Raw genomic sequence first — 13,167 nt, forward strand, 5'->3', positions numbered from 1 at the left:
GACCAGGAACAAATGTAAATGTTAAGCAGGAGAAATGTGATCCTTGGGAGGAACCGCAGGACTATAAACTAAACCGAGCCTATCTTTTTAACTAAAGTTAAACAGAAACAATGTAATATTATTATTATGAAACCTTTTAGTCCCTATGTTCTTCGTTCCACTACCTTGTCAATGTGGTTAAGACTATCAAATTGACAAATCAAACTGCGTGTACAAATAAATAAAAAAACAAGCTTTCATTTTGATTTTATTTAAATATATTTATATCAACATTTCATACCTAGACTTACATTTTTCTTAGTGCATGAAAAGGAAAATTTACACGGGCTGCAGCTCTAGATGTAATTGGCAAGAGGTGGTTTTGAATATAGTGAAGTGTAACCACTAAGTTCACGGCTCAGTGATCAAGGGACGTAGAGGAATCCTCAAACATCAAGCCGACACACTATTCCACCCTTGAAACTATAATCACCCAAATCAACAGGTTCATAATAGAGGCAGATAGGCTGTTGGGAAATCAGAAGATTTCTCAAACCCACTTTGCCTCCGAAAGGCCAGTAGGGCTTAGGTGGAGTAAGATGCATATAACACAAAGCCAGAAGTTAATGTTTGGGGAACGACTAATTAGCTAAAACCACCAAACCAGGCAGTTATGCAAGAAGTTGTACCACCCACCTTCCATCTGCATCAATCAAGACTAGTGAGAAAGCAAACAAGAACATCTTAGATTTGTCTGGATGTGTAGTGTTCCAAAGTCAGGGAGCTTATCCACCTGTGCTTTGTGTCATTTATTTAACAAAAATGGGATTCTATTAATAAACAGAGATGGGGGAAGACTGTTACACTGTGGAAAGCTCCATGTAATGAAGGCACAAACTGATGACATGGTGTGGCATGAAAACCTCTGGGCCATGCAAGGACTAGTTTTGAGATGGGCGTAGGCTTTCAGACAAGAATACTGATTGGCATTTACATAAAAACATAAAAGGAAGCACTGTAAAAATCATGTCAGCGAGAGAAAGGACTGAGCCAGGAGAGAGGCCCATATAAAACAATAGAGACGGAAATACACATACTTAATTGGTATGGGTTTAAAACTTAGGAGAACCCATGCAATCAGACAAAAAATGAGGGTTCTATGGTCAGGGCATGGGGACATACAGCTCCAAACTAAGCATGACATTGGTTCAAAACTATTCTAAGAGAGCACAGAATGGCGTTTTTGGAGAGAGTGGTGGAATAGGGCCCCTTAGAAGAGGTGATATATGGACTCTGACGGGGTATAACACGTTCCTGAAGGAGTAGGATAGAAGAGGTTCTTAACCAAACAAGGAGTGTCTGCAAATCCACGATCGACAGGTTCTGAAGCTAAATTTGAGGTGGAGGCAGCCACTAACCTAAGAAACAGAACAAAAACCCTGTAGTGACTGTACGTGCAAAGATAGCAATGCAAACCTGAGGTTCGGAACATCAAACTTTGAGAATGCATTGCAAAGCCATCAACCTATCTTTTGAAATTAAATCTGTGGAGGTTCAGTCCACTTCGGTTTCCGAAAAACAATTCTTTTTTTTTTCCTTCAGAGGCTTTCAGGAAAATAAATATTTTTGATGAAGAGAAAATGAGGCAATTTTTTTTGTATTTTAAAGCAAGTATGAAAACAAGTGAAGGTACAGAGGAAGTCCAGAGCACAGTCCTGTTCAGTATATGGCTGAGGGATACTGGTCAGGAAGAAGTTGCTGTTTCATTGGTTGAGGCCCTCCTCACAAAAAGGCCCGGAGGTTGGAGCAGACAGCATGGGTCAGCTAGGTCCTCGAAGCGAGCTATGTCTGGCTTCCCGATGATGGCAGCAGGGAGAAACACATCCGCCTCTCTCTTCACGTTCAATTAACGTCCTGACAGAAAAGGACAGTTCTTCTCTCATTGGTATGGGTTTAGTAGTGAGCTTAAAATAACCCAAGCCATGGCACCATACAACTGGGCGCTGAGGTCTTGGCAAGTAAACACTCTACTTTTGCAAGGCATGCCCCTACCACCCACTACCCTATGGTAGATATCTTAACCCTCTTGCCCAAAGTCCTCTGTGAATTTCTTCACTTTTAGCAGATCTTCTGTGTTCACTGTAGGTCTGGTGGTAGCAAGTGACCGCAGCATGTCGGACTAGAAGATAAGAGAGACAATGAGAGAACTTTGTTGAGTGCAGGCAATATGAAAAAAATAATGAGAACCCCAACAATGAAGAGAATACACACACAATTTCAATAGAGCCTGACCTACGCTCTTAGCAGTACAACATACACTATAATAATAAACACCTTACTGTAAGGATAAAAGTCCTTGGACGAGCTGACCAGGCTGTGCCTACTTCTTCAAGCTTGATATGTGTGGACTACCAACTAATCCTCCTCACCTGCCGGCAGCCCCCCTGAAAACAGCGGCCTTGACAATGTGCATGTCTACTGGATGTATCTCATGATTTTCCTGATATTAAACAACAGAGATTTGGACTTTCTGTGCATCCGAAATGCACCCCCAGCTTCAACAACCCAACACAACACACTGGTGAGAAACTTGACACTTAAATCAGATAATCATATTCAGAGGCTCAGGTCTTTTTACCTTTATCAATGTTCTCCCCTGTAACACAAATCTAGTCCATAATTGGGCTCGCTACTCCGGCCTGTGTGGTGTCGCAGACTGACGAACAGGGTGATTGGTATTGTGTAGAGACTAGAGCGAGCACCTGCACAATATGGCGATGTATGTACCCCTATGGAAGTACAACTTGTATGAAGTTAGCCCCCAGACACCTGTTGTGTATGAGGGAATATACATCTGTTTTTCTGCATGTTTCTTCCTGTAACAGCTACTGACCCTCCCGTTCGGTTGTGCTGGGGTTTACTTGCCTCTGGAAACCTTATTTAAGAACATCCAGGTTCGGTTGCAGCTAATACACAGGTTGGCCAGTTGTCACCAACGTCCTTCCCGTCTTTCTAGAAAAGCCCAGTTAAAGCCTCTCTCTGGATCAGAGTAGAGTTTACGTTGTCTCCCCCCATATACAGACTGCTCTTCCTTCTTCACTGTGGATTGAGGGGGCTCTGGGGATGTTTCTCTGATTGGGTGGAGAGATGGTAATGAGCTGTGCCTTGCCTCCGGGGAGTGTTGTTTTTGTACCCTGCAGGTGCTGACGACAGGCCTGGAGGCAACTCTTCTTTGCTGCCTGCTACTCCTTTTCTCGTTGGATGGGTGGCGTGGCCATGGCTGTGAGATGTTGAGGGTGATCTGGTGAGCTGACTGGATGATGAGCACTACTTAGGCACATATGGAATTAAACTTTATATGACATATCTGCCACAGTACTGTGCTGATAGCCACCTCCTGCCCCAATCCTTGTGGTGGCCCTGGATCCTGTTGGCCATACCAAAACTCTTGCTTTTGCCCTGGGTATGGCTGGCAGTGTTGTGACTTCTGGGCCTGCCCTTGGCGTCTCCTGGTTATTCGGCTTGGACACTCCTTGCTCTCTCCTACTCACCTACACCATGAATTAAGGACGATGCTTCGACAAGCGCCCCCCAGGAGGGTTCATGCCGGGCACTAAAGGTGGAGTACCTCTCAATTAGAAGGCAAGTTTGATGAACTGTTGGCTGCAGTCGATGCCACCGGAGAACGGCTGGAGGGCAAGATTGACTCCATAGCAGTCGAACTTGGCCTACTCCGTGAAGATTCGAAGAAAATGTCAGAGCAGGTGTCTGCCTTGATATAAGGGTTGCTCAGCTACCGGAGAGAGTAGAGAGCAGTTCTATGCTTGGTTTCCTGTAGGACTGGCTTCAAGAGGTTGTGGCCCTGGAGGGCTTGTGAAAGTTCTATGTGCTAGAACACACGCATAGAGTACATGCCTGGCTGCCCAAACCGACGCCCCACCCCACCCCACCTAGCTGTGGCCCACCTACTTCATTTCTGCAAAAAGGACTTCCTTTTCAAACAGGTGAGCAACAACGACTCCTTCGCAGTGGAGAATGCTACAGTCTCTATCTATCCAGACTTTACTCTCCAGGTCAAACTCAGAGGACTTTGTTTACCACAGTGAAGAGGCTATGTGAACTGGGGTTACTTTATTATTTGCTGTTCAAGGACTGCTTGCCTGAGAATACAAGCAGAAGTCCAGTCCCATTTATTCACAGATCCCACTGCGGCATGGGACTGGCTGCAACTTTACGACAAGCGAACTATGCGCCTGGAACGTTCTGAACAACACCAACCTCAGTGTCCGAGGCACCAACATTTCCACAGAACAGGAATGAAAAGACCTACCAGGCAACAGGCGGCCGGTGGATACAGTAGCCTCTTTGAGATATTGAGGAAGTTCACCACATTCCGGGACACAGCCCTGCAGGGCGTTCACCTCGAGCTCAGTGGTGCTCGACGATATCAGGTCTGGAGAACACCCTCTTGATGTCTTACCTCAGGTAAGGCTGATGATATAATTTGACCCTCACTTCGGATGCAGCTAGGTTCTGAGAGGAACGGGCCCTGCTCAGGGGGTTGAGCTGTTGAGGCGGTCCTTTATCCTCATATATTCTAAAATGTTTTACTATGACTTACTGCTTTGATTGGGTGGTGGCTGAGCGAGTGTGGGAAGCTTACACTGTGTATGACCTTTTGGTCGATTCCTTGCTTGTCTGATTCCTACGCTGAATGGACACGCTCCCCTACAGAACTATCAGTTACGGAGCCTGGTAGCCTCATTTGATGGGCTTTAGTTTGTAGGCTTTTAGCCTTATGTTGTTAAAGAACAAGTTACTTACCTTCGGTAACGATATATCTCTAAGAAACAGTAGTTAGTATTAGATTCTTTACCTTAGAATATCCCCAGGCCTCAGACTGGATCCGGAAATTTTTGCGTAGCAGTACCCTTGCGCGTCGGTAGGCGTAGTCTGCGGCTCCACGTCCGTCGTCGGCGCCGTGATGACGTCGTCGGAGTACTTAGACGCCGCCTCTGCGTGCTGACGTCAGTTCTTAGACACAGCTTGTCCGTGCCAAAAATGCAGAGCCATGTCAAAAACCAACACTGGTGCCATTGAAACTAGGGCCCTGAAAGTGGATGACCTTAACCCTAGATATCGGTTCACAGAACGGGGAGGATGGGTGGGGCGGTAAGGCATCTAATACTAACTACTGTTTCTTACAGATATATCGTTACCGAAGGTAAGTAACTTGTTCATCTGAAAGAAACAGGTTAGTATTAGATTCCTTACCTTAGAATAGATTCCCCAGCAATACCAACCCAGGTGGTGGGTCTGCGAACCAATATTCACACCAGAAAGTCCTGGAGGACGGAACGGCCAAAGAAGCCATCCCTCCGGACTTGGCTGTCCAGGCAGTAGTGTCTTGCAAACGTGTGCAATGATGCCCACGTAGCTGCCTGACAGATGTCCTGCAAGGGGACACCCCGGCCCAGGGCAGTGGTAGCCGCCGTGGCCCGAGTGGAATGGGCCCTCAGCCCAACAGGAGGCTCCTTCCTTGCCAAGGAGCAACAAGCCTTGATACACAAGACGACCCACCGAGAGATGGTCCGCTTGTGTACCGCCCGTCCCTTTCTTAGCGCCCATGTAACCAACAAAGAGTTGGTCATCCACCCAGAACTGGCGTGTGCGATCCAAATAGAATGAGAGCACACGTTTTGGGTCCAGACGGTGGAGCCGCTCTTCCTCCTTTGAGGGATGCAGAGGCGGAAAGAAGGTGGGCATGGTGATAGACTGCCCGATGTAGAAGGCGGTGACAACCTTGGGCAGGAAAGAGGGCCTAGTCTGCAACACAACCTTGTCCGGATGGACGGAAAGGAGGTTTAGAGGAAAGAGCCTGGAGCTCACTCACTCTCCTGGCAGAGGTGATGGCAACCAGGAAAGCAGTCTTCAAAGTAAGAAGGCGGATAGGACAGTTGTGAAGTGGCTCAAAGGGAGCGCACATCAGATAAGTAAGAACCAGGTTCAAGTCCCACTGAGGCATCACAAAGGGAACAGGTGGAAACGTGTGGGTGATGCCTTTCAGAAAGCGATTTACAATAGGGGACTTGAACAAAGATGGTTGATCAGGCAGCCTCAGAAAGGCTGAAAGGGCAGAAAGGTAGCCCTTGATAGTGCCCAGAGCAGAGCCCTGCTGGGCAAGAGAAAGAAGGAAGAGAAGAACCTCAGAAAGAGTGGCAGAGAGAGGATCCACAGCCTTTGCTGTGCACCATGCCACAAATCTGTTCCACCTGCAGGCGTATACCGACTTAATGGAGGGACATCTGGCTGCCAGAATGATATTACAAACTTCAGGAGGCAAGTCAAATGGCCTCAACTGTCGCCGCTCAATCTCCAAGCATGGAGGTGGAGACTGGACAGGTTCGGGTGGAGGACCGTCCCCTGTTGCTGCAACAGAAGGTCCTCCTGAAGAGGCAGACAAACCGGGGCATCGACTGACATACTGAGTAGCTCGGGATACCAGTACCTTCGTGCCCAGTCCGGAGCCACCAGGATGACTTGGGCCCTGTCGCGTTTGATCTTCTTCAGCACTCTAGGCAGAAGTGGTATAGGCGGAAAGGCATACAACAGACCGCAACTCCACTCGTGACGAAAAGCGTCTACGAGCGAGTGCCGCCTTGGAAATTCCAACGCGCAGAACTGATGACATTGCGCGTTCTCTTCTGTGGCGAATAGATCTAACCAAGGCTCTCCCCACTGCAGAAAGAGACCTTGCGCCACGCCGAGTTCAGATGCCATTCGTGATCCATCATGCACCGGCGGCTGAGTTCGTCCGCCCTGGCATTCAGAGAACCTGCCAGGTGTTGAACCACCAGGGTCACGCCCGGATGTTCCAGCCACTGTCTGAGGCACAGAGCCTCCTGGCAGAGGGTCCACAACCCCACCCCGCCCAGTTTGTTGCAGTACCACTTGGCGGTGGTGTTGTCAGGGAACACCTGCACTACACTCCCCCGGACAGAGGGGAGGAATGCCTTCAGTGCTAGACGAATCGCCCGCAGCTCCAAAAGGTTGATATGGAGCCGGGACTCCGTCGGAGACCAGAGGCCTCTGATCTCCGCCTCTCCCATGTGGCCTCCCCAGCCCTGGAGGGACACGTCCGTCACAACTACGTGCTCCGGTTGGGGAAGGGAGAGGGATCTGCCACTGACCCAATCGCGGTCCGTGAGCCACCATTGCAGCTGTCTCGCAGTGCCCTCCGAGATCAGGACATGGTCGGACAGGTTGCCCTGATGTTGGGCCCACTGAAACTTCAGGTCCCACTGCAGAGCCCGCATCCGCCAACGGGCGTGACACACCAGAAGGATGCAGGAGGCCATCAGCCCCAGAAACCGCAGCGTCAACCTGACCGAGACTCGGGAAAACGTCTGAAAGATCGGAATCCGAACCTGTATGTCCTGAAGCCGCTGTTCGGGGGGAAAAACCCGAAACTGCACCGAGTCGAGAACCGCTCCGATGAAGAGGAGCTTCTGGGAGGGGCACAGGTGTGACTTCGGCACATTGATGGAGAACCCCAGCTGGTGCAGGAGGTCTGCCGTCGTCTGGAGGTGGCCGACGACTGTCTGGGGCGAGCCCGCCTTCAACAACCAGTCGTCGAGGTAGGGGAAGACTGAAACCCCTAACCTGCGCAGATGAGCTGCGACCACCGGCATCACTTTCGTGAACACCCGTGGGGCGCTGGTAAGGCCGAAGGGGAGCACGGTAAACTGAAAGTGCACGTGGCCTACCGTGAACCGCAGGTAGTGCCGGTGGGCTGGCACGACGGGGATGTGGAAATAGGCGTCCTGCAAGTCCAACGCTACCATCCAGTCTCCTGGGTCCAGGGCAGCTAAGACCTGAGCCAGAGTCAGCATTTTGAACTTCTCCTTCCGGAGGAAGCCGTTGACGTTCCGTAGGTCCAAGATAGGGCGTAGGCCCCCTTTGCCCTTCTTGGGCACCAGAAAGTAGTGGGAGTAGCAACCATACCCTACTTCTGGCCCAGGAACGCGCTCAATGGCCCCCTTGGCCAAGAGGGCCGTAACTTCCTCCAGCAGAAGCCGCATATGATCCCCCGATACGCGGTGGTATTGCGGTGGCATGGCTTGAGGGGTCGTCTCGAAGGGGAGGGAGTAGCCCCTTCGGACGATTTGCAGCACCCACCTGTCCGATGTGACAGTGCGCCAGTGGGAGTGGTGATGGCGAACCCTGCCCCTACTGGCGTCACATGGACCTGAAAGCACGGACTAGGAGGGTTTCGAGGCGGATGCTGCGGGGGAAGGTGGGGACTGGCTTCGCCGTTATCCCCGACCGCCTCCACGGCGATTTCAACGGCCGCCACCGCGTTGGATGTTAGTCTGCGGTGCGTGGCTGGCAGCAAGTGTTGGGGTGCCCCTTCCTTGGCCACGAAAGGAGCGAAAGGCACCCGTTTGTTTGGCGCGGGCCGAGAGGCCCAAGGACTTGGCCGTAGCCCTGGAGTCCTTAAAGCGCTCAAGCGCATGGTCTGCCTTGTCGCCAAAGAGGCGACGGCCATCAAACAGCATGTCCATGAGGGTATTCTGGACTTTCGTTGAAAAGTTGGCGGACCTCAACCAGGCGTGGCGACGAATCTCCACCGTCGTTGCCATCGCTCTGCCCAGTGAGTCGGTGGCATCCAGCTCACACCGGATGGAGAAACGTGCCGCATCTCGACCCTCCGCAAGGGCTTGGCCGAGTTTAGCCTTGACCTCCGCCGGGCGTTGTGGCAGCACGTCCGCGACCGTGTCCCACAGGGAGTGGGTGTAACAGCCCAAGAGGCATGCGGTGTTGGAAGACCGCAGTCCCAAACTAAGGGAGGAGAATATTTTCTTTCCATATTTCTCATACCTCTTGGATACCCGATCAGGCGGAGCCGACGGGAATGCGGTCTGGGAATTAGTGGCCTGGATGACCAGGCTCTCGGGGGTGGGGTGGGTGGATGGAAACAAGGGTCGCCCGGGGCCGGGCAGTGGCGTCTGGTCACGTTCATATCTACAGGCTGGCCTGTAGCGGGCCTGGAGCAAGTGCCCAAAAGAACGTCAGTCAAGGCCTCATTAAACGGCAGCAGAGGCTCACTTGAGCTTGACTGCAGTTTAAGGTCCTCAGCGAGGTTAGTCCTCACGGCCGCGACGTGGAGCTCAAGGCCCAAGGCCTTGGCTGCCCGCGTCAACACCACACTGAAGGTTGAGAGAGAGATTTATGATATCCCGGCTGGACACTTTCTACTGCACAGGGGCCTGTTGGGTAAAGTTCATGCTTGATGCGGGCTGGGCTCCACAAAGCCCCGGAGCATGAATATATTCATTAGCTATTCCGCATAATGGGGATAACATGAGCTATCACAATTTTATATAGGGCTCTGCTGAAGGGGGCAAAGGAGAATCTTTCTCAGTTGCATCAGCGTTGGGTGGTGGATTTGGGGCTGTTGTTTGATGATTCAGCTTGGTAAAGGACTCTGCCCTGTCCCCCCCCCAAGGTCTCTCGTAATGCTAGGTTTAAATTAATCCAGTTTTATTTCTTACACTGGACATACCCTGCCCCTCATCGCATCCAAGTCATGTTCTCATGCAGCACAAATGATGCAGGTTTCTATCATATGGTCTGGGCCTTCACAGGGCTGGCTCCATATTGGGACACTGTCCTACAAGTTATCTGCTAGGATACGGACATACCCTTTTATTGTTCTCCAACCCGTTGAGTGTTTACTTGGCTTTCATAGTCGTAGTGCTGCCCATAGAGGGACTGACAGGTTTGCACACTTGGCACTAAACCTTGCCCATAGGCAACAGACAATGAGCTGCAAGTCTGCCAGAGGCCTCAACCTGTATAGATGGTGGAAGGAGATGACTAAGTGGGCAGACTGTGAGAAGAAGGTGATTTTAAAGGAGGTGGCTAGAGGGGTGCACAGGGACCTGATATTACCAGCATGGGATGCGATTGTGTTGGCTTTTCCCAGTATGGACACCCAGGGTTGGATCCTGATGGAGGAGGGGCTCTGTGTCGTTTCTTCGCCAGACCCAGGTGCATTGCCATTTTTGTCCTGTCCCATTTATGTTTCCTTAGCTGGTGCTGGCCTTGGGCCAGAGGGATTCCTGTCCGTTGGATTGCTGCGAGGGATTGGCGTGCACTTACTAAGGCTACCTTTGTTGTTGTGCCACTGGTTTACTGTCACTCCATTGAACTAACGCTGTGTACTGCTGTTACAACTTTGCTCTGCTTATGTAAATCTGTAGATTATCTATATATTTGTTGCTGTCTCACTTGCCTTGCACATATGCTTTATATTGTTCTGCTCTGTTGTACTGTTTACATGAAAATTGCAATAAAATCATTTTTTTTAAAGCCGCTTAGTAGCACAGAACAAACTTGGGCCAATTTTTTTCCCAGGGGGTCAGACGTTTTTCCTAACACCATTTTTGGCTGCGAGTGTTGCCCTGATTGATATAGACATTATGGTCCCCTGTATACCATAATTAAGGCTCCCAATTTACAATTTTTATTGTTTAGGTAGAAGATAATACTAAAAGTATGACTTCATTGGAGTCCTCCTTCATGCACAATTATTGTTTTCTGTGCAGATTGGTAACAGCAGTTAAGAAAGGGATGAGCTATTCTGATTCGGGAACATGCTGCCCTATGCGTTTGTACTGTGACGCTAATGTTTTCATAGGAGTACTTTGAGTAATACACACCTCTTTCTCATGCTAGAATATAAAAGGTGTGAAAGTGAACATTTATCCTTAAATAACAATAGAAATATATTAGGTACAACTTTCACATAACTCGAAATAAATATGGGTAAACATTGTTAAGATAAGAAAAATGTACATGTGGATAAAAACCCTTGAAATATAAAAAGAAAACACCAAGAATGTGGGAACCCTAAAGAATAATACAATTATGGTTGGGCCAGAACCCTATTTCTCCGAGGGTCCAGTAAAAGTGCCAAGTTCAATGAGTGTACTTGCCAAATGTGAACAAAACAGTTTCAAGACAGGGCTGCTGTATTTGTTACCATCAGAGGGCTTATTCAGGTGTTTTCCAAACTCCATCTGCATTGAATTTTACAGTGAGACTAGTTTGAACCCTATTGAGTTTGGCTTGAATGTTTTCATGCCTCTGACCCATAACCACTAGATCCCCATTGCCATTAACAGGAAATGAACATTAACTGGATGAATGGGACTTCAGACATCATCTAGGACTTTCTAAAAGACCTCTGTATTTGTGTGGGGGTTTTGGGTTTACTTGGATGTCTCAAAGAACTTTGCAAGAAACAAAGCCACTGAGATTAGATATCATTGAACTATTGAGCATAACATCCAAAGGCTGCTGAGAAAACAGGGCTCAGACGAGGTATATATAATAAGAGGTTTGCTATATTACAGCCCCTTTTCGAATTATTTTACACCCTACTACCTGGCCTTTCTAAACAGAGCATATAGAAACTTGGTAGTTCACAAAGTCTGCAGAGGACATCCACACCTTCCCTGTTAATTAAAACACTGGTTATAGGACCCATGTATATGCAGTTTAGTGTCTTGCTGAGTAAGTGCTTTAATTGGATTTGAGGTTATATTGCCTTAGACCTAAGACCTTATGTTTTCTTACGCTGGGCTTTATTTTTAACTTAACTATATGTGAAAAATATGTATTCATTTTCAAATAAATAACACTTCTTAATCATAGATATCATAAAAGCTAATGATACAACTACTCATCATTGGAGTTTGAACTCCGCTACGTCGTCTTGCAGTGATGGCTGCTTGCACAGTGTTATCCAATTGACCTCAGGTTCTAGAACATCAGTGGTGTATGACTATAGTTACCAGGGATTTCCTCCACTTACCACTCAATACACCAGAAGCCTCTTTCTTAGGCTTGTTCCCATTATCAAAATGTAGGTACTATGCAACTTCATGGCAGTACCTACAACTGTCTGAAATGGTTTAATGACAGCCCTACACACTGGCATCACTTGAGCCTCATGCTGCATACATTGCTTGCCTCTCAGAATGTGCATATACATCCTCTTGTTTAAAAACAAAAGGGCTAATGGGTGTGTTTTTTAAATATATCTTAAGGAATAGTGCAATGTGTTGCTACTTTTAAGGTGTCTACAAAATAGGAGTATCACAGTTACCATAAGGGCTACTTTATCCAACTATTGCATCGTAGTCTTTCACACTTTCAACATGTGGGTAATTCCACAACTTTCAAAATGATAAAGGGAGCACTCAAGGTTTAATCAGGCAGGATACGCATAGGAAAACCGGTCGTCAACAAATTCATGGTCAAACTGATCTGTCAGTCACAAACTTATTTTTGCAATACATACTCCTTCCGACTCACCTCAAGTTTTCTTACAATATGAGATGCGGAACATGCCTGTCAGAAGCATGTCTTATTTAATGCCCGTTCATCTGCCAGCCAACAGTGCGGCTTGAAGCGAGAACCTCGTCATTTTAATAAAAGAAGATGGCCATGGAGTTGATCAGTTGGATCTCTAACAGCTGAACTGCACCATTCAAGGGAACATGTTCTAGGCCAGAAAAAATGCAGTCATCTATTCCAATGTGGAGGCAAAAAATGATCCTAAGGACATTTGTAGAGAAATACCGACAGTTAGCTCCACGCCTGAATTCGAGTCTGTCATGACCATCTTAGAGAGCATTGTCCATCCAACTCAAGAGGGATGGGTGGACTGTTTAGGACTGCATATCAGCAGGAAAGTGCCCCTTTTTGACATGGTCACCCCCACGTTTTGCCTGGTAATTGATGCACTTTTGACAGGAGGGCACTGGGTTCCTGTTATCCAGGTCCCCAGTGCCAGATCTCTTTCCTTAAAACTGTACAATTGTTCCCTCAATTGGCAATACCTTTAGCACTCCCTGTAAGTCCCTAGAAAATGGTACCCCAGTACCTAGAGCAAGGAGGCTAAAGAGGGTCTCTAAGGGTTGAAGCATGTATCGACGCCACCCTAAGGGACCTCTCAGCACACTCATGTAAATTGCCATTGCAGGCTGTGTGACATGTTGCAGTCAAAAATGAAGGCAAGATATGGCACACCCCCTGTGTGAAATGTCTGCAGACACTGCATGCAATATATGTTAGACACCTCTACAGCAGGCCGTACATTTTTAAGGCAGAGTGTGA

At 48.3% G+C, this 13,167-nt stretch overlaps 1 protein-coding gene across 1 annotated transcript in view; it reads right to left on the bottom strand.

Annotated features, from left to right (window-relative positions):
• Positions 1-223: 223 nt before the first annotated feature.
• The window catches only part of VPS4A (vacuolar protein sorting 4 homolog A), a 194,372-nt gene continuing 181,428 nt past the window's right edge, over positions 224-13,167 (bottom strand). The window contains exon 11 of the mRNA XM_086945767.1: positions 224-2,158. Coding sequence (XP_086801893.1) covers positions 2,057-2,158 — 102 coding nt within the window. The 3' untranslated portion in view covers positions 224-2,056. The remainder of the gene's footprint in view (positions 2,159-13,167) is intronic.

Source organism: Lissotriton vulgaris, chromosome 12 (genome assembly GCF_964263255.1).
Source record: "Lissotriton vulgaris chromosome 12, aLisVul1.2, whole genome shotgun sequence".
In the NCBI taxonomy this organism is placed as follows: domain Eukaryota; kingdom Metazoa; phylum Chordata; class Amphibia; order Caudata; family Salamandridae; genus Lissotriton; species Lissotriton vulgaris.